Source organism: Rhodnius prolixus, unplaced genomic scaffold (assembly GCF_049639745.1).
Source record: "Rhodnius prolixus isolate KJV_2025 unplaced genomic scaffold, Rpr scaffold_7, whole genome shotgun sequence".
Classification (NCBI taxonomy): domain Eukaryota; kingdom Metazoa; phylum Arthropoda; class Insecta; order Hemiptera; family Reduviidae; genus Rhodnius; species Rhodnius prolixus.
This window is the reverse complement of record NW_027411582.1, coordinates 40055019-40081735: the sequence shown is the minus strand read 5'-3', so window position 1 is coordinate 40081735 and position 26717 is coordinate 40055019. Positions and strand designations below refer to the sequence as shown.

General features: G+C 37.2%; 1 protein-coding gene across 3 annotated transcripts in view; it reads left to right on the top strand.

Annotated features, from left to right (window-relative positions):
• Positions 1 to 409: 409 nt before the first annotated feature.
• Positions 410 to 26717, top strand: part of LOC141447616 (furin-like protease 2) — a 546208-nt gene continuing 519900 nt past the window's right edge. For 2 of the 3 annotated variants that reach the window (XM_074115349.1, XM_074115348.1), the window contains exon 1: positions 410 to 764. In XM_074115349.1, the coding sequence (XP_073971450.1) occupies positions 528 to 764 (237 nt within the window). In that variant the 5' untranslated portion in view covers positions 410 to 527. The remainder of the gene's footprint in view (positions 765 to 26717) is intronic. The other variant, XM_074115350.1, reaches the window with a different exon arrangement.

The following is a 26717-nucleotide window of genomic DNA, read 5'->3' as shown; positions in this document are numbered from 1 at the left end:
CTATCTGGCACGCCCTTTATGGATGACTTTAAAGTCCATGGAAGTACTTCTGAAGTTAATAAACTAATGCCAATCAATAGCGACAGTTAATCAGAATGACAGTGACTTGTTTTTGTCCATTTTATTGCATATTATCAACTTAACTTGAATAAATATTCATCTAATTTACTTAATTATTTTTGTAATTATCTTTACTTTTACTAAATTAATTACAAAAACCTAACAGCTTTGAAAATATACATAAATGCTGGTGCTGAATGTAGTAATGTAAAGTAGCATATCTATTATTTGATTATAACATCAGTTATATGATTGGTGGATACTGGGCGCCTGGTGCGGGGTGCTCAAGTCTAGGGGGTGGCAGCGACCTGGAGGGAGAACTCACTATATATAGCGACACCCCCGGCGAAACGCTTCAGTCCACGTCTGTATCTCAATTGTGGTTCATCCCCTATATTTTCCATCTGATTTTATTATTTTATAATAATTATAAAAATATCAATAATAAACTGTGCGGATTCAAAGAAATGAAACCGACCAATATCTGTCTGTTGGCCTTCGTATTGTTAATAATGACGCCGTTAAGCCCATCTTATTCGGCCAGGTCGCCGTATATTATTATACGCTTCACCGTTTTTACAAATATCGTTGAAATGGTCACTTCAGCTGGCCTCATATTTACTAATGAGTTTGCAGTTCGGCTCGAACCTACTGCTGATCCGGATGCAATTGCTGCAAGGCATGGTTTTCGCAATTTAGGACAGGTACGTGTGAAAATTACCACATTAATAAATTTTATAGTTTTTATTATATTTAAATATTTTACCGAAATTTCCTATTCCTTCCCCATAATACGAAAGAGTAATTTAGTTATAAATTTTTTAATTATAAAATCGATACCCATTGAAAACGAATGGTAACATATGTTCTTTTTACAGTTTAATCCCATAATTAATTTAGGGGAAATTTAGGCTCTAAGCTAATTAACGCCTTTCTTTTAGCGTTTTCTAGTTTTCTATGTAATTACACAGCGAACTGTAATTATACAGTACATTCAATATCGTAAAAGTAGCAATTAATTTGGAAAAAAAAATTTAGTTCAAGATATTTACACGAATTTTGAACAAAACTGTGGAAATCAATTAATGAGACGTTAGCGAATGCTGGATTCCAAAGCAGAGATGCTGGATTCAAATCCAGCTGCTGGTCCTTAGATATATTTCTTAGTTATAGATTAACAAAAACTTACAGTTTAAAATGTTAAGTATAAGGGTTGATTAAACGCCAAAAGGTACACAAATCAGCAAGCACCCAACATTTCATTAATACTTCATTAATATTTAAGTAATTCTACTGCATTAATTTTCATTAATATTTTTTTGAATTTATTAGATGTTTCACAGACCCTTATGCTGGCCAGTTCATTCATTTTCTTTTTCTTTTTTTTTATGATTTAAATCGCTTCAACATCTAAGGTTTTTGGCGCCCGGAGCTTTTTTCAGTGCACTGCCGGCCTCCGGACAGTGTTCTCTCGTTACAGACAACACTGTCCATCACCCGGACAGTGAGCTGTAAGAAGCTCTTAGAAAGAGAAAATCTAAGGGTCTGCAGCTGGATTCGAACCCGGAACCTCCACGTGGGAATCCAATACGCTAACCGCATAGCTAATCCCTTCCCTTTGTTCATTCATAAGATTTTATTTTTTTGTTCTAATTATGATAAAATGTATATTATATCTTCATAATTAAATAGGTACTTTATTTTAGCTTTATTCCATATTATTCTTCTGATTTATCTTTATTATGCTCTTTATTCTGAGTAGTCACATGTATGTACGAGTATGTACATGCACGTTAAAGTAGAAAAAGACTAAGGTAGAGTCGGCTACTATTTAAATTTGAATCACGGATTTAAAACAATATTTCAGTCTAGAATTCGTCTTTCCGAAGTATTTGTGAGCACAAATAACGCGTAGATAATATCAAGTAAATTATTCAACAATAATTATTCATTTCTCAATTGTAATTTAATGTAGTCCCTCTAATTTTACTTATAGTAAAATACTGGAATAATTATGTTAGCTGTCATAAAAATATGCATATCTTATTTATCTTATATTCCAAATATATAATACTGTGGGAAGACCTAGATTGAGAATGTAATTGAAGAAAACTATATTATTTTCTATAAAGCCAGATAATTATTACCTATTATTATAAACGTTTGACTACTTCATAAAATAACAATTACTTTAATCGAAGAATGAACTTAAACCAACGATTTTTATTTAAAAATAAAAATAAATAAATGAAATCATTGATGAACGTTGGTGTAAGCATTTTTTTAAAAAAGTTTTTGAATTTTCTAGCCTCATATTTTTTTTTTATTTTTTTTAATAAAGTTTTTCTTTTTAACCTGTGATTAATAGTTTGTTGATTAGATATTACAGTCAATCTAAGTTAAATGGTGTTCTACTTGAACAAATATTTTGTAGATTAAAATGGCCAGCATAAGGGTCTGTGAAACATCTAATAAATTCAAAAAAATATTAATGAAAATTAATGCAGTAGAATTACTTAAATATTAATGAAGTATTAATGAAATGTTGGGTGCTTGCTGATTTGTGTACCTTTTGGCGTTTAATCAACCCTTATACTTAACATTTTAAACTGTAAGTTTTTGTTAAAGAGATTTTTGTACCTTTTGGATAGATTTTCCTTTTTGTATGTTCTTCAAAGTTACATATCTGCTTTACAGATTTTATTAAAATTGGGAATAATAAATTTTAATTGTATCATTATAACCTGAAAAGGTGTTAAGTCGGAGTTACTACCACTGGAGAGATCTTCCCTTTAAGAGGAGTAAGAAAAATAAACTGCGATTACAGTACTTCTCCCTAAAAGGCAAAGAGGCAAAGATTTTGAATCGAACGACAATTCATTCATGTAAATCGGTTCACTCATTGATAATTTTAACGATTGCAGTACTTCCTCTTAGTACGTGTAAGAGCATGATGGCACTTCACAGCCACGTAGAGGAGCTTTGATCACTTCTTCATGCTAAATTTTATCAAAATCGGACTAAGCGTTATAGAAATATTGGTAATAATAGTTTTAGAAAGGGCCTTACCTGGGTGGGGCAAACTCCCCTCCTTATGAGGCACAGCGTCGACACTTTTAAAGTGCAAATCTGTACAAAATTTCGATTCGAATGACACTTCATTCATGAAAATCGGTTCACGTTTCGATAATTTGAAACGATTGCTATACTTCCCCTTAACAAGTGTAAGAGCAGATCGTCGTTTTAATGTTACGTAGGGGAGCCCTAACCCTATCATCCTACCAAATTTTATCAAAATCGGGCTAAGATTTACAGAGTAATTAATGATAATAATTTTGGAGGGGACCTTACATAAAAGGGGCTAACTCCTCTCCCATTCCATGTACAGCGTCGAGACCCCCAAAAGGCACATCTACATAAAATTCCGAATCGAATGATACCTCATTCATGAAAATCGGTTCACGCGTTTAGGCGCTACGTTGTTTACAAAAAAGGTAACAACAACAACAACAACAACAACAAGAAGAACAAGAACAATTTTTGAAAATGCCGTTTTTGCTCATTTTCAGCATCTTTTTTCTCAAAATCTATCAAATCTAGGTTGTTGCAAAACAAATACAGTCATAAAGGAGGATTTGCCCTATATTATGAAGAAAATTTGGGAATTTTATCTTTTATAGAAAAAGAGAAAAAAATTGTCAAAGTTGGGTGTTTTTCAACGTTACGCTTTTTCGTGCAGTTTTTGATGATCAACCCTTATACAACTGTCCTACCGGACAGTTTTAATATATTCTTAGTTTATTAAGAGAGAACACTGTCCGGAGGCCGGTACTGAAAAAGGCGCAAATGATCTCAGATGTTGACGCGCCTTAAATATCTAAAATTCTCATAAGTTCATTTGGCGATAATTAAATGCAATAACCAATTGAATAACTTTTAAACATTTGCTTGTTATTTACTTGAAACACTTCTGTTTTTGTTGATCAAATTGAAGTAGCCCAGCTTATTAAATTATTCAAATTTTGTTTTGCTTCCAAAATGTATGAGCCCGAGGTACCCTGATTCCGTAGAAAAGTTACATATTTGCAAGGCAGGCAGTTTGTATTGCCAAGATGCTGGCAACGAGCAGATATCTTGACGTAACTTCCGGTGCAAGCCCTCCCTCGACTTTCTTTAACCGCAAATCTAAAGACTTTTTTTTTTTTGGCAAAACCTCCAGGAGATTGTTTCCGGCAATTATAGAAATCGTGCAATGTGCGACCGAGTTTCAAGAAAATTGCTTGAATCGTTCTCGGGAGTATCTCTGACACTGCAATGTCTATTCAATAAGGGGACACATCCGGCACACTTATATTAACCAAAATCACATTATCGCGACCCTCAGGGGCGCCCAAATCAAATATCCAATTTGGAATTTCTGCCATTGTCTGATTTTAAGTTATATGGACAGACGTACTCATAGAGATTATTTACTAAACGTCCGAAATGAAATGCATATTATCGGAGAAAACTCAATTTGGAAAACTTAGCACAATCGTGTACTTCCGCTAGCAAACAGTAAGTTAGGAGGAAGTTAAAAGTATCAGGAAAAGAGGAACTAGCTGTGTGTAGAAGGGTATCCCAGCGCTGCTTCAGCCCGCCAGTATCGCTCTCAGCTGGACTGTGTATAACCACTTTCTTCTCCAGCAGGATTACTTTATCCTGTCGCGTTGAAACTTCATCACACCGAGGTGAAATTAATGTTCATGAATAGCAGCAAATGGCTAGAAATCTTCTCAAGCATTACACGAAACTACGTGAGCTCCACTAGTGGACGTGAATCGGGTTCTATTCTTAGAACCACGACGAAGTGAGTTTTAGATTTCAATGCCACTGCCATCAAAAAAAGATGAACCAGAGAGGATGTACGCTCATTATAGAGATTTACCTGTTCAATTGAAATAGTGATTTTATCTTTGTGAATCAGGGGAAATAAGTATTCGACGTCACTATTCTTAATCTAATAAAATATTTAGTGCTTCTAATTAGGCCACAGATGGGCCTAGAGATATTCACTTCCTTTATAGCAAAATTCCCTTATCTTACCCTGGACGATTGAATCTTTATCAAAGCTGTGAAGTTAATTTAGATTTCATATTTACTCTTTTTTGAGGAAAAAAGCTCAACAATGAGCTCAATGTGGCACAATGGCTAGAAGTGGCATCCTTAACTTATTAACAGCCGGCTATCCATTGATTTCACATTTCCGCTTATTTCGTTGGCCAGGAAGCTCCATAAAGAGCCATAAAATTTAATCACAGTTGTAACTTTTTGTTTTATTTCCAAATAGATTATTATGGAAATCGCTAGTTATCGCGTGGAAAGAAGTGCGTACTGCTTATTTAGAGTTTGCTCTGAAAATGCATAATTGGAGCCGCTGAAGTCTAAAGTGCATTTTACAGATTTGATCGTCTGGACTTGGAGTGTTGTCAGCATTCCTCATAAAAGTAGGAAGCTCAAATCTGGCATTTGGGTAAAGTGCCAAGTCCGGTCCAGATTTGAATGAATTTTTGGACAAAATCATCAACAACAAGAGCTTCTTCTTTTCTCGATAGTTCTTTAATTCTTTTTGTATTATAATTTCCAGGAGTATTTTGAGAACTAGTACTTCATTACGGTTTCATCTGGAACTCTCAAGTGTAAATTACAATTTCAAATGAAATGTCTAATATGAACAGAATTAAATTCTGATTGGGTGAAATAAACAATTGTAATGAACGTGTTCAAAATGGTAGAGTTAAAATCATTTGATTGGCTAAAATATAAGAAAAAGTCCACATTGTAAAAAACTTTGACTCACTAAATTCCAGTTGAAGAATCATTTGATTGCTTCACACCTCATTTTGCTTCTATTACATTTTCTTTAAATGAAAAGTTGGTTGAAAAAATGAAATTAAATATTGAGTTGTGAACAATCGGAAGGAACTTAGTTTTCCACTTTGACCAACATGAATGATGAAAAACATTCTGATTGAAAAGTTTGATGGAGAAGTTGAGCTTTAGCCCTTATTTAATTTTAACTTTTTTTTTTTGTTTTTTCGCTCATTGGAAAATGTGATATCAGTGCGGTCTGTAAAGGGGAGCTTTGATGAGGTGTTAGCTGAGTGCTTTGCTTCAATGGTCAACACTTAATGGACTAGAATGAGCTTTTTTATGTTAGAAAAAAATAATTTGTTAATATTTTTTTTTTAAACTTGGCATTAATTAGAGAGTTGGGTACAACTATTTGAACCGGAAGGAAGTTTGAATTTTGGCAGCCTCTAGTATTCGGACCTTGGAACAAACTAATACCATTAATGGCTTCAAGATTATTGTCTGTGGAATAATTTTTCTACTGCTGAAAATATCCTGGCCTCTATCACATTCGAACTTCGGGTTTCCACCAGAAGTACTTGAGTTGAAGAGTTGGCAGGAAGTTTTATTCCATTAACTTGAAGGCCTAGTTCAGCATCTGGACTGAACTAAGAGTGAAACGTCAACTTAGCGGACTGATGTTAGCTCTCGGTAGTTGCTATCTCATTAGAAGAATAAAGCAGTCCGGTACTACAGCTTTACACTTTCTTAAATCACTTGTTTGCTGATAGTGCCCGGTGGCTCTAAGAATCTAGTAAGTTTCAGATGTAATTTTCTTTTATTCTCGTGAAGACCAATCATCATCTGGCTTCAGCATAGCTCTCTCGAAGCGAAGACATTAGAGCCCTCGGTATTGGAGGTATTATTCTTAATGTCAGTGCCCAAATTTTATAATGAACATATTTCCGTGAGCTTGGCGTTAATTAATTAATTTTCCTCTTTATACACAAGAGTAGCCAATATGGTCGACTTCGTCCATGTAAACAACAATCCATGTAAACAATACTAAATTATCAAACAACAATGAAATGTATAAAATATTCAGGCTAATTGATTGTTCCACTACGCAAATCTGTCCATTAAAAGTAGACATACTCGTACAGTGGAGTGGGGGTGTTTTTATTTACAAATATTTATTAAATTTCGCTTTGTCTGCCTGAATAGCAGTTTTTTTTAAGCACAACTGAACAGCAGAAATAAATGTAGGTTAGGCGGTAGTTAGTTAGTGTTAGTTGTCACAACTTACGGAGTTACGGAATTCTCACATCAAACTAAGTTTTCTGTAGCCATGGCCTTTTTCATATTTATTTATATATAAATTAAGCTTTTTGGCCATGCACTCAAGTTGGCTAAGTCAACAAACAAATCGCTTTTAAATTCGCAACGAGTTTGATCTTTTATTGTTTGTTCTATCAAAATACAGCTGAAATTTCATCTCCAAACTCTGTTACACATTTATTAGCTTGAAAATTCAGATGGAGAAAGAATACAGAGTGACTGTTAAATTACAATTTTTGAAAAATGAAAACTGTTATAACGGGCGAATTTAATTATTTTCACTGTTCCATCTCAGTGAAACGTTAAACATTAAACTGTGGAAAACAAATTTAAAGCATAGGAAATTTTGCCAGGCCACGTTTTCTGGCTGGTTGGTTATACTATAACCTGGTGAATGTAAGGAAAGTTTTCGCGAGTCCCGTGCGCTGCAGTATGCCCATCACTGACTTCCGGTAGTCTGCTTACGGCAAACGAGTCCTACCTCTTCGGCAGTGCACCTAACTCCCTCCTGACGACACTCTCCTACTAAGAGGGTATTCAAAGCTTCCGGCAGCGTCCCGGACTTATTGAAAATTTCATAATTAATGATTGGGAGTGTATAAAACATGAATATACTCGTTGATTGGCTTAGAGATTTGAGACAAATTGAAATTTGATAAATTTATTCCATGGGATTTTTTCAATGAAATTGGCCTTTTTTTAAAAATGAAAATTTGGCGAAATCCTCAACACAGATGCCCTTATTTCTATTCCCTTGGCCTAGACTTGAACACTAATTCCTTCCGTTCATGACTTTCAAAGCTGAGCCCTCAATAATAGTACCCCTCCCCCCGCCTAGTAAAACAGTGATCATATCCCAATGATACTTACTGACCTTGAATGCAACTCTGACAGCGAATCAGTTTGGTACTATTCTTTCCTGAGAGGAGCATTTCCGGGGTGAATAGAGGGATCTGTGATTTCGCGCTTCCTTAAGTGCAGTTAATATTGCTATTGAAGTACTTTTACTTTGGGAAACTCTCCTTTAACGGTCCTTAGTTGAAAGGAAAGTGAGGAAGAGATGAGGTCCATGATCTGGTCGGCCATCCCTATTCCTAGATTCACAGACGCCCGCTGCTTTAATTGGACCATTATTATTAACAGCGCCACGCCCAGTCGGCAACTTTGAACTTGTCCCTTAATAAAACTGGAAACTCATGTTACCACACTTTATAAGCTCTCACTTACACGCACTTCTTCATAACAGACACAGGAACTAAGGTAGCGGCTCGCAGTATCCAGTAACTGGTTGTTCCCGTTTGGAGCTCTATTATTCTTGTCGCTGGCTAGTTGGCTACCAACTCTCCTAATTACTTCTAATATAGCCAATCAATACGCGCTCTACAGCTGCCAATCTCGCCATAATTCGAACAACGATCAGTCCGTATCTCTTTTACTCGCATGAAGAGGAAGAAGTATCATTGCAAATTTTCGCCGGAAACATTCGTTCTCCTGAGTCTAAAGAAAAGGGTTTTTACTAACTGCTCTTCCGCTGTGTGCTTGGTCAGCATCATCCCAAAACACAAAATGACAGGAAGTAGAAATGTGATATCCGGTTTGGGTGTCACCGAAAGCTTATGGAATCAGCGAACCAGAACTTTGTCGATTTTCTTATTTTTTTTAAAGATGTTCCCAATAATGGCATCAATGATTTAATTATTGTTTTTGCCTAAATTAGCATAATTACAGCGCATTAGTAGTCTTTTAGCTTTTATTTGTAAAAAATATTACTGGAAACATTAAAATAAGTGCAATTCTGTGACGGACGGAGCGGTTAATGAAGAAACATTTCAGAGCAGTTGGTGAGACTTAACACTTATTATAGCATTAAATTTGCAATCAAAATACCGAATTGGAGGAAAATCAGCCGACTAAATTAGATTAAATTAAAAGAGATTTATGCTCCTTCCGGAGGTTCCGTTTAAAACATTTACTGCGTAACAACTAGAGATCCGCGGTGACCACAAACTACCAGATAAATTAACAGCACTCTGTAACTTGGGTCCTTAAGTTTTCCAGCACATTTTCAATGTCGAAATGTTAACTGGCCAACTCGTCTGCGCACTGTTTAAGATCACAACTTGCTCCCAGCCGTTTGAAGGAATTCCTCTTGTGAAGGAGGATTGATCAAGATAAATCTTGATCTCATCCTAAAGGTTAAAGGATGAGAAGTGTCGCTTTTAAAATGTATAAGGTTGTCTTATGTGATTTATCTGAAACGCAATTTTTTTCCTTTATTACTACATCAGTAATGTAATAAAGATTATGGAAATAACTTTCTTTTTGAATGTAATTAATCTGTTGTTGTAGGTGAGGTCGGTAGAGGGCACGGTGCGTGGCCACCTGTACTGCCCTCGGCCCTAGTTCCGACCCTTCAACCGCCTCCTTTCAACGTTTACATAATTCTCTCATCATGCCTCTAACCTGGTCTTTTATTCTTTACCGCCTCTGACGCCAATTACTCTCTTTTTGTGCGCTAGGTTTAGCAGTTTTATTCCTTGCTTTTTTAAGATAACTTTCCATTTTACCTAGTTTTGGTGTTAGCAAACGGGACAAAAATTCTTAAATTGCCTCTCGACACTTGGAGAACTCCTTGCATAGTTGCACGACTTTCTAAATAAACAGTAAATTATGACTAAAACTGCCACTATCACGCGTCATGTGATCTGCTTTACGAAAATAACGAGACGTAGAGAAAACTGGTGTCCTGCATCTTCCATTGGTGAGAGGAGCAGGCTAAAAGAAGTGTTACCCGATTAAACAGGTCTGTAATTGCAGAAAACGATTTAGTCAGCACAAAGCAATTAATGGAAGAGTTCAGAGACTTGCGCAGTATTGATTGTTGAAGTTGAACACCATTTAAACGACCATTTACTACTGTTATGACGCATAATTGCCGGATTTTTTATAGTGGCTGCAATAAATACGACCTTGTTTTTAATGACCTTGCCAGAGTGTTGTAAATCGTCGGCTCCTAACTCACGTGGTTTTCTTTTTATTCAAACTAAAATATTTTCACCGACTCAAAATAATTAAAATATTTTTAATTCTGACACTCTTTCTTTTACTAATTCTGTACATTGCCTGAAAGAATTTCATTTCCATAATGGAGAATAGTTAAAAGTTTCATCCTCTATGGCCAACGAAAAGAATTTAATAACGAATTTCTTTCTCCATCTAGTTCCTTCCAGTGCTACCTATATTATTTGCCAAATAAATGCAGATGGTAATCCTTTTATTATCCACAGTTCCAAACGAAACGACTTTGCAATGCTTTTAGTTCTTATTTTAGGCGAAGTTCATAAACAGAAGACAGTTTCTTATCTATTCTGATCACCTCCAACTGAAATTTATTTCCTTCCTTTTTATTAATTTAAAGTGATCATCCAACTAGAAAACCATTTCGATGTTGCCATCTTTTTGAAAGTCGGATTTTAAAAAAACTCACTTGATCCTCTTTGTAGATCGGTACGTTACACAAAATGGTACTTCAGAGAAACTACTCATACTTCCGCAGAAGTATCCTTGTAGAGTATTTCCTGAAAATGTTTCAAACAGAAGAGAGTACCAAGTTTAGAGAGAAATTCTTCGGCGTTAGTTTCGAGGAAATCTTAAATTATCCATTCAATGAAGTGCTATTTCCGGTTGGAATTCGGAGCTCGAGCTCGGAAATTGAGCAACCTATTCGTACCACCTCAGTAGTATATAAATGCTAGGACCGCAATTAACGCCAATGGCGTATTAGACCTTCAGCACCTCCTTCCAGAATGTGCCCTTAATCGAATCTTGCTTGGAAGAAAGTTTCTGGTGGAAGTTAAAGATAGAAAACTGGGTCTTAAGTGCGCTCGCAAAGCATCTCCTAAAATCTACTTCTTCCGGTCTAAGCAGCTCTCATTTCCCATGAAAACCCAATTACTAACTTTTGATCGCGGGTTTACTGAAGTTATTAACATTATTTTGCCACTTTGTAGCTGCCGAATCAGAAAAAAAATCGTATCACGGCCAAGTTCCGCATTTAAACTAATTATGTTGAAACGGGACAATGACGTGGTGGGAGCAGAGTGGGGAAGAGAAGGGGATGAAGAATGTTCAGCCAATAAATACTTCTCCTGCTCGCGCCCACCAATGAACTCCATCCTTTTTGTTTTTAGAGATAATTCGTTTCTCCTTTTGCTCGCATTTTTATTACCTGTTGGGCTCGTGTTTTATTACAGTTACAAAATGGAGTCTGGTTGCCATGGTAGCGCGTCGTGTAGTGTAAAAGTTCTTTAAATAAGCTCTCCCGCACACTATAATTACCTTTGTGAGTGCGCGCGCGCGGGTTAATTCGCCCGCCAGGTAGTTTTCCCGCCATCTAATTTCCTTACTTTACTATAACACTAATTCGCACGTTATCATCCACAATTACCAGCGAAACGGCTTTGAAATGCTTTTGGTTCTTATTTTAAGCGCAGTTCATTAAACAAAAGTCAGTCTTGTCTCTGATATTTGATTACTTTGGTGAATGAAAGAGCCAATCTTTAGTTTAATGAATCAATACTATTTTAGTAATAAAACTCAAGTCTCTCATATTTTATTCTAGCCACAGAATAAACTCTCCATTTGCCAGCCGGTCTTCTCCCGTGGCAAGGATATCTAAACGGCAATTTGAGAGCGCTGAACTTAGCACGTTCAAAATCATGTGTCAGCCATCTTCCGCCGGATTGCTTTGATGCAATCCAATAAAACGTTGGTAACATCGCGGTGGTAATAATCCAAATAATACCCAAATGCTAGACTGGCTAAAAGCAAGTTGGACATCACCTGCCACGGAGGAGGAAAAATTATGAAAAAATAAACTAACGAAGTTTGAATGAAGTTGGTGAATGCACCAAAAGCTGAAATGAAAATTAAGTCAGAAAAGTCTCAGGTTCAGCTGAAGTAGCGCAGTTTGTCTCTGTGATGGTGAAAGGGAGACCTAAGTGTAACGAGAAGAGTACTAAGTGAAAAGCTTTGGTTATTTTCAGTTGAATATTTATTTCAATTTTTCTTTAACTTTACAGTTTCCACGTCTGGAAAGCCAGTCTCGCCATTCAGTTTCCTCATCGATGCTAAAAGTACGAACGCGGTGGAATATAAAATATGCGCTGTGGGTCACTTACTCCCTTTATGTAAATTATATGCATTTGTGTATCGATTTATTCCCAGAGTATCGATACACTATTCAAGGTAAAAGTGGAAATATGTACCCAATTCCTCGCGTGCTCTATTCATCAGAAAACCAAGTGCTGCGAAGGTTTAAGTTGCTTTTGCAAGTCGAGAACCATAACCACCCTATTTCTTTCTGATTGGTTGAAACTTTTACTGCCAATTTTATTGCACGAATTGCCCTCGCTAAACTTCTTGTCTTGATATCGATATGTGATTTTGATATGTTGGGAAATTGAATTGAAAGCTTCCCATTTAAATTTCTACTAGTTTTTTAAATTCTTGCAGTCTTGCCAACTTTTGGCTTAGTTTTTTCAGCGGAAATATCTGTGTTCCTAAGCTCTGCATACAAAACCAATAATACAACAAATAAAATAAATTTTTTTAAGTACAAAAAAGTATTATTTATTTTTGGATTTTGGGAGATTTTAGCATTTTTTATTTTCCAAAAATACAGTATCTTGAAATCGTATATGCTCATCATTGTAGTCAAGAAAACTTTAGTATAGAGTTTTAAAAAAAATCCCCTAGTTTGTCGTGTGATTGGTCACTTCTGATTTTGAATTTTATTACTTCCGCAAAAACAAAATCGACATTTCCGTTGAATTCAATAGCCGCAATTTGACAATGTTCTGCAAGTGCCACCTCAAAAAAGAAGAAAAACAAAAAGAAGAAAATTAAGGAATCGTCCTCCAGCTTGACCCAATCTTCTATCTCCGTCTAATCTGCTGGTTTATTCATTAAATCGATGTCACAAGCCTCCACCCTTGGCACCCAGAATGTTGTGGCCTTAGTTCTTAATTTGGTTTCCCTCCAAGGGAAGGTCTGCCTGAAGTAGATTGAGGAACATAATTCCAAGGCTGCCAACATTAATTAATGTATCTGCTTCCTTTTCCTCCCCTTTTAGTAGCGTCACAGCTGATTTATTCAGAAAATTCAGATAACTGATTGATGAACATCTTTCTAATTACAATTTATCTTTCTTTGACCACTAAACATTGCTAAATTATTTATTTGATGACCCCCCTCCCGCCGTGAGCAATTTTCTATACTACCTTCTTTATTGTTATCTTTTTTAATGGCTGACGTGACAATTTTAACCGAAATCATTCCAATAATCCTAAACAGGCGATATGTGGAGTGAGTGCCCAATTTCTGATTCGAGTATTCGCGAGAAGTACCTAACGTCAGGAAAATTGATTTGTGGAAGATTAGAAGATGAGGTTCTCTCTCAAACCGACTAAGTGTACTATCCTCGAGATCGCGAGCTTTCCCAACTATCGATTTATCTCCTTTGTTTCCTCGAGACAAAAATTAAAACACTGCAGAAGCATCAAACATATTTCCAATGGATGTACCAGTCCAGAACCAAGGCTTAACAAGCGGGTCAATATCCTCCAACCGGAAGGACCAAAAAGTTCTGAAAGAAGAACTTTTTTTGAGATTTTTCTCTAAGTTTGCGAGTTTTTCTTTGTTAATGTTGAGTTGACTATTCACACAATACTAGATTTGCGACTTGTGTAGAACCACCGATAACTTCGCAGACTTACAGGGAAGTCTGAAGTCCCTTTGTCCTCCAAGTCCGCGTTAGTCAGAAAAGCGCAATTTCTGCAAAGGTGCACCTAATGTTGACATTTTTTCACCCAAATTATTCTTGAATTCCCATATATGTGTGGTCTTAATTTTTAAACGTTTTGGTATTCGAAGAACTCTTATATAAATGAGATGAAGTAAATATCACATTTGTAAGATTATGGACTCCAGTGTTCAGAAGTAAAGGGTTCGCTGGATTAAGAAGATCACCTAGGAGAATCTCTAATTAAAGATGTGAGGAAGATTGTGGCTCCTTCCACTAACAGAAAGCATCTGCTTCAGATTTAATAAATCGATCACTGACTAAAGCAATTCCAAAAGCAGATAATTAAATATTAAATAGTTTTTCTGATAATTACATTTCTAGAAATACGAGGGAGAATATTATAATGGATATAAAACGATGGGAATAGAGGAATATTCCTAACTCCTCATTAAAGAAAAGGAGTTCTGTGGCATTAATTATGCACGATACTAAAGGATCAATGGTTGTCTCTACAAAGCGAGAGAACAGTGGCAGTGTATATAAATGATCCAATTATATAATATGTTATAGGACTCTAAGATGTAATATAGAATATGGTATTACCGTATGTAAATCTTTCGGTTATATCTTCAATTTACTCATTTACGTAATGAGGTAAGAAAGCGAATTGGCGGCAACATATACGAGTATATGGCAGATTACGGACTAGAACAAGAACTACCGCGGCTTTTACTCAGTAATTTACATAATACTAGCGGAGTCAAAGGATTACGGCTCAAATTGTGGGTATCGCGTTGTCATCAAAAATATCAATTTTGAGGTACCCTCAAACCTTATTTAAGAAAACTAATTTGGGTAATATCTCAAATAAGGAAAATGGCGGGATGGCAAAATTTTAGAATTGTCCAATGATTTTCTTTGAAATGGTTCCATTCAATGCACAAATATTGGTATCCACCAATATTGTTTATTTAAAACATTTTTCTATCGCGCGGAAATATTTGAAGTTAGCGTCCTGGAAGTGCTTAGCTCTTCCGTAGTTCCTTCTTCTTGGGCGTTAAAAGACGTCAAAGATCATTAACATCGCAACAACATTAATGGCATGAAAATATTTATTAAAATTTCTATGTTACCTGATAAGTTTTAGCTAGCCCAAGGAGGATGGTTCTCATGATTACTTAATTGATTATGGCCAGACTGGAGATGTCATTCATAGTTTCCGCAAGAAATAGTGAGGAGGGGGTTTTTCTGCAGAACGGAGTTAGTCCCAATGGGACCATTGTTATCCCAGCAATGAACACAGTTGATCTGGCTTCCTCTTAGACATTAATTCCAAACATTTGCTCGTTTTTGTCACTGGTCAAGCTCACTCCCTCTCTCTGACTACTGGGAAAGTTCGGGGCAGCTTCCGGCCACGGCTGGAGTCGGCCATTCCTAAGATTGGTTCTCTTAATTACAGTCACGCAGTGTTGTTAGTATCTGATATTTGTTTCAGTATTTTTATTGCGAAAATGTTTATGATTCTCATTATTTTTGATGTTTTGTACTTCTTAGAGACAACTTCCTCCGTTAAATTGAACTCATTTTCCTTTATTGGCTCTCATTGGCCGTTTCCCCCCCTCCAAATTTATTGCTCACTCCAGCTCAAAATTAGCGTACCATTTTACTTTTCCAATAAAGAATTCTTAATACCCAAAAATGACCATATTTATAGCAATCTAAAGCTACCCTTTTTAAGTTAATTAGACGGCGTTGATAAAGTTTTTTTTTTCTATTGCGTCACCGTTTCCCTAGACACCAGGCACAGGAGGCGACACCAGCTTCCAAGCTACTGGCGGAGCAGCTTACTAAACGTGGGAGGAGCGTTGCCGTCATGGAACTGGCAGGAAAGAAAGCAATGAAGGCACTTGAAGCGCGCAAGAACGGTTTCAATCCAAACGCTCTGCCACTTCTCGGAAGGAAATCCTGTTTCAAGCTACCTGACAATGCTTCATCTTGTAAAATTAACCATCTCCGTGTAAATTGTTTCTATTCTCGGCATAGCTGAAGGTAGATGCGCTATTTTCAGTAATTTAATATTTAATTTGTAATCAAACCTTTTTTTTGTATAAGGTTTAAGCCTTAAAACTATTGAGGCTTAATATAAGAAAATTTTAAAACAAAGAAATTCAAACGGTCAAATAAATAAAATCCTTATTATTCACAAATTATCTTAAAAGAGATGGTTATCGGCTATGAAATATTAAGAAACTAAATTTAAGGACGAGGAATTTGGGCACTCAAGTAATGCTAGAGATGGCGCTGAATTATTTTATGAACTCAAAAATTTTAAATTCTTTAATAAGTAAAAAAAAGTAAAAAAGTTAAGTAATCGCCTATTTTTTCAGGCAGGGCTTAACGTCCAACTACCAATTAGGTGTCGTGGGCGGAGGCGACTAGCAAACATACTTTACTGTGAATTTCTTTTATTAACTATTAAATAAAATCCAAGGCAAGACCGGGAATCGAACCCAGTACCACAATACATATTAGTTTTGCAGGTCTCGCCTCTAACCGCTCGGCTTCCGTGGCGCCTCTAAATTCTTTGAGAGTTGAGTTTCGAGAAAAGTATTGGCTCAAAGTTCTAATTATTGTGGAATCATTTTCACGATTTCATAAATTCAAAAAGAAGCTTTTTACAACGTTTCAAATAGAATCGTGTCTATACTGCTTGTGCCAAATTTACTATGGATTCCAATCTGTCGCTAGAGTGTTCAAGAAAATTAAAACTCAACAGAGAATTCTATCCGAAAATGCCAATATACTGCTCTTTTCCTAATACCTCAAAATCGGTTAACTCGCCTTTTTTCGTTCATCTCGTTTGCGGACATAGAAACTAATTCCATCCAATCCATTTAGAATGATTAGAATAACCTTTAAAGAAAGACATATTGGAACGTCTATCCCGAGCTACAGTGCGCAATCGTATAAGTTTACTTTAGTGGCCATTTATTTGAGTTTGACCTCGTTTTATTGGCAAGTTATTCTGTTTAATATTGCAAGCGAGTATGGGGCAGTTTGCTGCCTCCCAGCTGGGTGGGGCGGCACCTTCACCGCCTCTCTGAACAGAGACGCACACACGCCTACAGCGTGCCATTCACACAGCTAACCATTCGGCGCTGAATGTCCTCTCAATGCGCCAGCGAACCCACTGTTTACAATAGTCCCAACAAGCTACCACCCTTGCTGAAATACCTTAACTATCACTAATATCTGAAACAAATGCTGAAACTTATTACTGTGGCGCCACAACTGGGATACATTCCTATCTAGGTGAATAAATTCTTATTTTGTTCAGACTTTTTGACATTATTAATCTCCCACCTCCGTTCTCACCAGTTTCCTTTGGAATTGCTGGAAATAATCCGACAGTTTGAAGTGGTCCGGAAAAAAGAATTAATTAAAAGTCCGCCATAAACCACTTTTTCTTACTTAATTCGCTAACTGCTCACATGGAACTTTTTGTCAACCACATCCGGTGCTTACATGAATCCAAATTCGATGCAATGGTTTTCACACTTCTAATACGTCATTACTTACTCGACGTTATTTTTAAAATAACTTGGTCGTACATTCCTTTGAAAGGGCACTCAAGTACAAAGTACCCAACCTCTCCGGCAAAACTGCCCTAAATATTAACGAATGGAATGAAATAAGCGATTTAATAAAACTGATCAACTGTGGTCTGAGTGTGATTATTCTTTCAAGTTATTATTATCATATTATTGTCATTTATATTGCGTTTCCAAATTAATGACAGTATTCTAGGCAGGTTTTATTCCCCTCCAACAGCTGGTTTGCAGGAGTTAGCCCACTCCCTCGGCGAAGAGACAATAAGTGGGAAACAAAGTTGGAACAAAGAAGAATAACAAGAAGTATGGAGTGCCAGGAAGAGTGAAGCGAGCTTGGCACTTGATCGATCCGCCGACCAAAAAAGTCCTGAAGTCGAATCTCCTTGCTCCACACGCAGATCTTGGACGAGTATGTGAAGCCATAGCTGTGTCCTGGCTGCTTGGCACTGTTCCCTGCCCACTTCAAATAATACCAACTCGCAGCCAGAACATTCGCAGCTTCCGCTATTAGTTCCAATCGTTTGAGCCTATTTTTCTTGCACCTCCCACTTTATTTTTCTTTCACCCCCTCCTGAGCCAGCCATTCACTTCCAGACAAACAATACCTAATGCTCTCTCTCTCTCTCTCTCTTCCACACACACACACTCACACAAAACACAAAAGGGAAGCAGGAAATACGCACCTAGCCCTCCCAAATTGATATTTAACTTTAATAGAGTGGCGTTACGAATGTGTGATAAATTAACCCAGGAAAAAAGACCGTTTTGTTGGGCTGGATTTTATAGACTCTGGAGTCATTAGTATGGAGCCATCCACTTTAAGCCAATGCCTCCCCCAACATTCTCTTTAAACCCCTCCTCAGCGTCTGAGTCCCATTGAAGTGGTATTTCCTTCGATCCCTCATCAGATTTCCTTCAATTCTGAAATTTGACCCATCTATTAAATTCATATTAATATTTTCCGGTATTGAGGTGAAATATTAAAGAGAAATCGCAATTTAGAAGGAAGTCCATCTCCATTTCTTCTCCCAGAACTGGATGGAGCCTGGATTTTCCAGGCTAAATATTTCAAATAAATGTTGTACATACACATGTAAAGGGAGCTGATTTATCTTGTCAAAATTCCGCGATTGAAGAAGTCATTTGAGAAGAATGGTTTAATTTTTAGAATATTCAGATTTCCGCATTAGCAATTAAATTGTTCTTTGATTTTTCTCATTGAACGATGCGCGAACATTGCTACAGAATTGCAAAAAACAAAGAAAGAATCATTCTTTAAAATCTTCCTTTTCTTGTAAATGGATTTTCTTTAAAATTTAAAAAACGGAAGTCTCGAGGTTCCTGCCACTTTTTTGAAAATTTTACTCAAAATGATAAAATTTCCCTTTACGAGCGTTTTAGGAAAATAACAGTTTGTCGATAATAATAGCTGGGAAGAAAATAGAAGTTCAGTAGTTCGGCAAAATATATTGATCTGGACACCAACGAATTGCGGAATGAATGAATTCTTACCATCATTCAGGTTAGATATAAGCATAATTGTGTTTATAGAAGTTCATGCCTTAAAATTAAACTTGACCGAATATGAACTTTGAAAACTCTTAACTGCAATTATTTGAGAGGACAGTTCAGCTGGTTACCCACGCCGGTGGAAGTAAATATTGTTGGTGAGAGAGGCAACTCCCCAAACCCTGGAAGCCATCTTCAGTAATCCCGAAGGCTTATTGGTAAAACACGATATTAAATATGCCATGCTAATAGAATACCACCCGCTTTACACGAGAAGCCCCCACTAGCGCGCAAACAAACTTTTAAGTACTTAGAGTAAGCCCTCAGTGAGCTGGGAAACTACTTTATGTAGGGTTTCCCGAGTTTGTGTTCAAACAGGATCCAACAATGGCTTAGCGCACGTTCTGTGTGCTGAGTGATTCAGTTATCATAGCTGACCAGCTGGGTGCAGGTGTGTACGCCAAGTAAACTGGCTATATACAGGTGCAATGAATTACTTCTCGTATTCACTAACATCTCAGTCCATACTCTGAATTTTCAAGCATGAACACTGAACAATAAACAAAACATTACAAAGAGGGCTACATTCTCCATCTGGAAACTTTAACTGAGATTAGAATGTATAAAAGTCTTAATTGGCTTAGATATATTAGACTAAACTCTAAACCTAATTTCAATTATAATGTTATTATTTATGATTAATTTAAATTCAAACTAAAATAAAAGGAAAACCTAATTGATGTGGGTATTCAAAGGCGTTTTACCTCTTTGATAAATATGGATGGAAACTCAGTACATTGCATTTAGTAAACTGCAGTGGATTGTAAACTTGCAGCTGTTTATCAATTTGAATTTTTCATAAAATTTTCTGTAGTTGGAGTTCGTAAATATTATTGCTTTTTTTTTTTTGCATTTTGAGAAGCTTTTTGTTTGTGATAAAGAAAAGTGGACTATCCCAAACAAAAATCCGAAATTTGAAGAAAAATGGTTTGAATTACCGAGTCACGTGGTTGCGCCTATGCCATTGAGGCTTAATAATTTGTTTGTCTAAATGGGATAGACGCGATATGTGGGGCTTCATCAAGAAACGTTCCAGCAAGTGTTAGTGTCAGTCCTCGAAATTTAATACTAAATCTTGAAGATTGAAGTGAGAGGAAGTCCTCAAAAAGTGTATTTCCGGTGGACTCGAATCGAAAATTCGGCATCTTCGCCCTTCTTGCTCTTATTTAGTAATGGAAAGTAACCTACAAGGAGTCTGACCGCGGTAGTTAGTGAAGTACAACACTTTTAACACCATCAGCTGCCATCTCAAGAAACTGTGCGGGCAAAGAAAGATGCTGTTGGGTGTAACTAAAGTTATTTCTGAGTGTCACTAAATTTAGTAGATTGTGGTGTGTTGGTTGGGAAATAGGTTTAGCGGGCCAGTGGAGTACATCTCCTGTGGCGGCCGCGCTGGCTGTGAAGTTGTTGTGTAAAGTAGAAATGAGTTAGGGTGGTGAATTGACAAGATTGAGTCTCCGGCAGCCATACACAGACTCTGGGCGAGTGTTGTAAACACATCTACAACTCTAGACAAGGGTTACACCCTATTGAGTTTCAGTAGCGGCCACCTATAACGGCCAACTACTCGCTGGAGCTCCCTCGTACATACGCGCACCCTCCATCGCCGAGCACAGTTTTCCAAGGAAGTTACAGATGTAATAAACTGGCCAAGACTGGGGGCCAGGGGGAGGTATCCTCGGGGGTTCCGTTTCACTCCCTCTGGCCGATGACTTCAGTTCCTGAAGATGTGGTGTGTTATTAAAGGGAACGCCTTTGTCCAGTCCCCGGGGCGGCCTACTCTCCAGCTTGTACTCCAGCCCCACTACATTGTACCCTTCCACCCTACAAACTTTAACTGATCTCTCCTTTTTCACTTTGGTAATTCTCTTCTATTTTCTTTCCATACAGTCGATAAAACTACCCTCACCCTTACATTTCCTTTTTAAAAATACATTATTTATCCTCGTTTATTTTATTCCTTCTATTTCCATTCCGTTTAACTTTGGACGAATCTGGAGCACTCTTCCACTTCTTCGACCTGCGATTGTTGGATAATTTAATTAAAGATTTTTCCTAATTCTCATGGATAAGACGTTCACTCTTTGGAGAATAAAGACCCTGCTCAGAACCTCCTTCTAGATGGACTCATTAAAGTGGACAAAAATGCAAGAAAACCTTCGGATTTGATGCAGTATGTATAGGACTCTGCCTAAATGAAAAGATGAGAAAGCTACCAGGTTTTAGAACGTTAGCTTTACTTTGATTCAGGACGCTGCAGAAGTGAAACATCCATTTTTAGGGATTAATATCCTAATTATTTCGAAAAGGTCAGTTTCTAATTTATCTGATAGGATATATCATTAAATTTATCATGATACACAGCAGTTTGGTTTCAAAATATATAAGGAACTATTAAATTATTACTTATATTTTGACTTGGATGGCTGAACAAAGATGTCTGAAATTAGTGATAAAACCACGAGGTGACTCTTGCTAGAGAGTCTGGGCACCGCAGTGCCAGGATGCTGATGACGAGTTTGAAATCACTTCAATAGAATAAACACAACGGAACACTTCTTCAATAATTGAAGGTTATTCTCCATTGATGGGCAGTGCAAAGCAATGGTTGAAGAATTAACGGTGCAATAAAAGCAAAAATAAAAGAATGCATACAAGAGCCATGAGTGGCTTCCATTGAAGAAACGTTGTCGCTTTCTTCAAGTTGGACTTTCTGCCTAACGACTGCATTCGTTTTGCCGGAAGTTTTATTGTCTGAATTACTAAATATTTCGCAATCAAAACGGAACACCGTTTGCGTGCAATTTATAATCTGACAACTCTCACAGTCTGGTTGCCTAAAACTATTTTCCGGATTTAGGGGACCCCCAAGATATCACAGACCAAAACTCACTTAAGAAAATTTGATTCATTGTATAAAGAAGAAACACTTTCTTTACATCTCAGAACTTTGATCATGGTACTTCCCTTCTGATACACTACACCCACGGGAAATGGCTCTATCTGCAATCTGGAAAATGAAAAAATTAAGCACACTCGATGGCATTAAACACTATACAGTCTCAAATATAATCAAATCCCGTCCAAGGAAGAAAAACTATTGGAAAATCTCTTGGAATAGAAAGAGTTGCCAAGGAAATCCTCCACGGTGTCGTAACATGTGTGCAGGGAAACTCCGTGCAAACTATGCCAGTTTGCACCTGCCTCCGGAAATATACAATACCATTCCTTCTGGATAATTTAAATACTTCGCCTTTTGCTACCAGGGTGTTCCCTTTACAACTTCCTTTATCGCACCCGTGGGGCCAGTTCTTCTTCTTTCTGGGAAAGCAGAAGAAGATTGAATAAAAGATTCAATGCTTACAAGTTGGAATTTTTTACACTCCCTGATGGAAGCGTTGCTACTTATTATTTCTCTCTTTAAATCTAACCGGAACTCAAAGCATCGCCAGAAGAAGTGCATGAACAGCAAGTGGAATAATCACTAGAATCTGAAACCCATCTACTTACCCAGAAAGTTAGGCCATTTCCTTTTTTTAGTTCCCATCTAATCTTCAGATTGCTGATTGCCACATACATTCCTCAATCTACCAGCACTAGATGGCTGGCAGTGCCTGTTTAAGTCAACTATGTCCGCTGAAGACATCCGTCTGTAAGGTCAAATACTTTTCAAAAACTCGACTAATCAAGGAGGCTGCAACATAGCAAGTTCTTTTTTGGAGTCTGTCTTGCCCCTCGAATACTTGCATTAAAACATGGGATTTTCCGCTTATGACTTTAGAATAGTCCTTAAATCCTGCGTTCAGCTACTTGATCCTTGCGACATCTTCTTATATTCGACATTGAATCTTATATTTTACTATTGAATTTGCGAAATTCTTTTTAATTTCTAATCGAGTGATTTTCTTCGTGAGTTTTCTTTGTAGTTCAATATTCATAATTGGTTTCCAATGGGCATACATCCGGTCCAATCTAGCGCTCGGTCTCTATATCCTGTTTTCTAAATTTCTGCAAATTTCTAGCCCAAGACAAGCTTTGGGCCTCCATCTATTATCAGATATGTTTATGAAAGTCATCAGTTAACAAGGCATAGTAGTGGCCTTAGAGTTGAGGAGCTGCATACAGGCATGCCGGTAGTGGCGCGCTCTGACGAAGTTTCCGGTCACGGGCCGGTGGAGCGGAAACGTGTGCTACTGGCTGCACCCCTCCTCGCACCCACCCTGGCTGACTCCCTTAGTTCCAAGATCCTCACAAAATCTTCCCTCCACTCCTTCTTGACCCTGATTCAACATCAAACATTCTCCCTAACGCCCCTACCTCCTACCATCTCTATTAGGTTTGGCATTTCCCTTACCAGATAAGAACCAGATGGTTTTTAAATGAGGCACATTCCTTAAAAAAGAACCTTTTCCTAAGTAAGAGAAGCTATATGTTTCAAAAAAGAAAAATCGATGTCGATCGATCGATGTGCGCACTCACATTCACACGACTTTTCACGTAAAAACTTTCAAGTTCCGCAACTTCCTAGTTCACACTACACCTTAGCTGGAACAACTCCTTATTTCTCTATGGAAGTTCTTCGAGAAGAAGTGGTAGCCGGCAGTTGAGTTCCTCCTATTTACTACCTGGTTCCAACTTACGCCTCTTCATAAACATTCTGATTATTTTTTCAGCAGGAATGGTGGATCCCTCCAGCCTGGTTAGTGCTTACTAAGTAGGCTCTCTCCAGGGAAATCACAAGAATCTGGAGGCCAGCAAATTTGGATAACCTCTGTCTAAAATCTAAAAGCCTTTTCCGGAAAGATAAATGTTCCCCTAAAGCAAGGCGGGGTCTGATGCCTTGGAGCCTGTGAGCTATCCAGCCAAGCTGTCACTTCTAGCTTGCTTTACTTTGTAATTAGCGTATCTAGCTTAAACAAAGTTTTCTGGGAAGAGGGAAGTAAAAGACTCATCAGATCATTCCAGGTATCGATTGAACACTTTTCCAAGTTCGAAGGGTATCAGCTCACCAGGTGCGTACGAGTTTACTGTAATTTTCGAGGATGGCTGAACGGCGAACTTTTCAACTTGAACATGACGTAACGTTAGGAACCATTGAGTCGGAACCATTGAGAACATTGATTAAACGTACGATAATATTGAGTTCAACTATCCTTTCAACAGTGTTTCAAGCGTTTCAAACAATGTAATGACGTAAGAGGCAGCAAGAGAAAGTCGTGTGAGGTGGTTTACAGTTTCCGGTTTGTCGATGCGATTGTCTCTTTTGTGTTAAGGAACATTTCTTGAGCACAGTGAGAACAAATAACACGGCTTTGTTTTCATTATGCTCGCAGAACGTCCCGGACGGAGTAACAGATCATTCATTCATTCTGTGCCGCCATTGTTGGGCCGCCTTTCCGCAATTTATTACAAATAATCGCCACCAGTTCGCTTAATCACATTGCCTCTTATAATTAAATTAGTTCATTAAATGGCTGGTAAGTTGGTTTGCAAGATGTTATTGTTGTTCCGCGGTTGGAAATTAGATTCTAGAGAGCAACACAATTATTCCGGAAGTATGTTGTCCACGAGGAGACAGCTCCGCTGAATGGCCGGCCTTCTAAGTGGAAATTGTGTTTTGTATCTGCGAGCTGGCTGCCCCCCGCACCAAGACGTCTAATTCTTTTGTGTTTGTGTGTGTGAGTGAGACAGAGGATTGTTCTTGGATTTTATTCTCTCCTTTCATTTAATTTGTACGCCCAGCAGAAAGCATCTCGTTCGTTTTAATTTGAAAATCATTTTTCTTTTCTTTCTTTGACAATAAATTCAATTATTTTCTCTGCCGCCAAGCAAGAGGAAGTTTGGCAATCGTATAAAATTTTGGTAATAAGTTTTCATCGGAAAGATACGTTTTGATATCTGCGGCGTTTGCAAATGGCAGATTGGCTGTGAGTCTTAGTTGAATCGCAGGCGTGCTAAACTTGGCATAGTTGCGGCACAAGTCTATGATGGCATTAACTATAACCTCTAAACTTTTTAGGAGAGCCGGGGGGGGGGGGGAAGACTAGGCGAGAATTCAGCGCGAATAATTCTGTACGGAAACCATCGACAATCTTGCTTTAAGAATTGTGTTCCTTAGGGCAATTAATAATGATTTTATGTATAAACGTGGATGTCTCTGCTCAGATCTACCTCACTGTGAAAGATTGTCCGAACTGAATGATGGTTCTTCTTGTTCTCAAAGAGTTTCTTCGGTGTTAGCAGAGAATGCTAAACTGAAGATCAAACAAATATTCTTTTTCTTTATCAAGATGATACAAAAGTATTACATTCGCAAAAACAACAATTAAAGATCCGACATATTCCTGGTGGTAGGACCGTCTGAAGAGTCATTCTTCAAACATTCATGAAAGACAATGCAAAAGAAACTCTTTTCAGAGAGTGGATTGGGTAGCCCATTTATAAGTCATCAAATTTGAGCTCTATTCAATTTTCATCAATACGATCATAGCGCAGTTAAACAAAATTATTAGGAGAACAAAATGAACTCTTCTCAGTCCCCAGAATCCACGTATTGAGATACTGAGAATCCCGAATTAAGAGATTCCTTCAGATTAATGAATTACTGAAGTGTTATTTGGAAATTCTCTCGTTAAAAACAATTCAAATAAAAGTCCAATTAAATTAATCTTCCAATTAGGAAATTTCACCCCAAAAAAAGATCCAGATGGCCAGGGGATCATGAGATCAATTAACAGGGCAGCATCCCATGGCAAGCATTATAAAATTTCTTCCTAAGCAAAAGAATTAATATTCAGGCGATGTTACTTTGCAATTAGTAGCTGTTTAATTGTTGTAAAGGTAACACTTTATAATTTATTAAGAACAGTTTTACAAGTGTTTCGCTGTAGATGTTAGGAGTGTTAGCGATCTCTTGGAAGTGTTCCATTGCTTGCGAACAGCGCACAAACACAGAACTGTTCACGCCTTTCTAATCGCATCTTGTTAAGCAGCTCTTCTCTGCTTATACTTTACTGTTCTGAAGTGCCTTCTTACAAAGCTCTTCAAAGTTGAGGAATTCATTTTCAGAATGTTTTTCTTTTTCAATCTTCAACTTCATCTTTGAGAGCTTTGTTATGAAATTAATATTTTTGATTTCAAGAGCGTTAAAGTCAAGAAATTTTATTATTAAGGAGCTACCGCGACCATATCAATTTTCGATATTGATTTCTTAATTAAAGTTCACATTTTGGAGTCATTTGGGCACAAAACGTTTATCCAAATTTGTCTTTTGGTGAGTTGAAGGCTAAATTCCAAATTGATCTGTGGGTATGTTGAAATTTAAATTCCGAATTTGAAGAACATCGCTCCATAAGTGTGATTTTATTGAACAGATTTATGCAAATTTCCTCAACAAAAACTTACAGTTTAAAAAGTTTAAAGTATAAGGATTGATTAAAGAACAAAAAGTACCAAACAATTCGTTCAAACAGTTCGTTCAACTCCTAATTTCAGCAATTTAG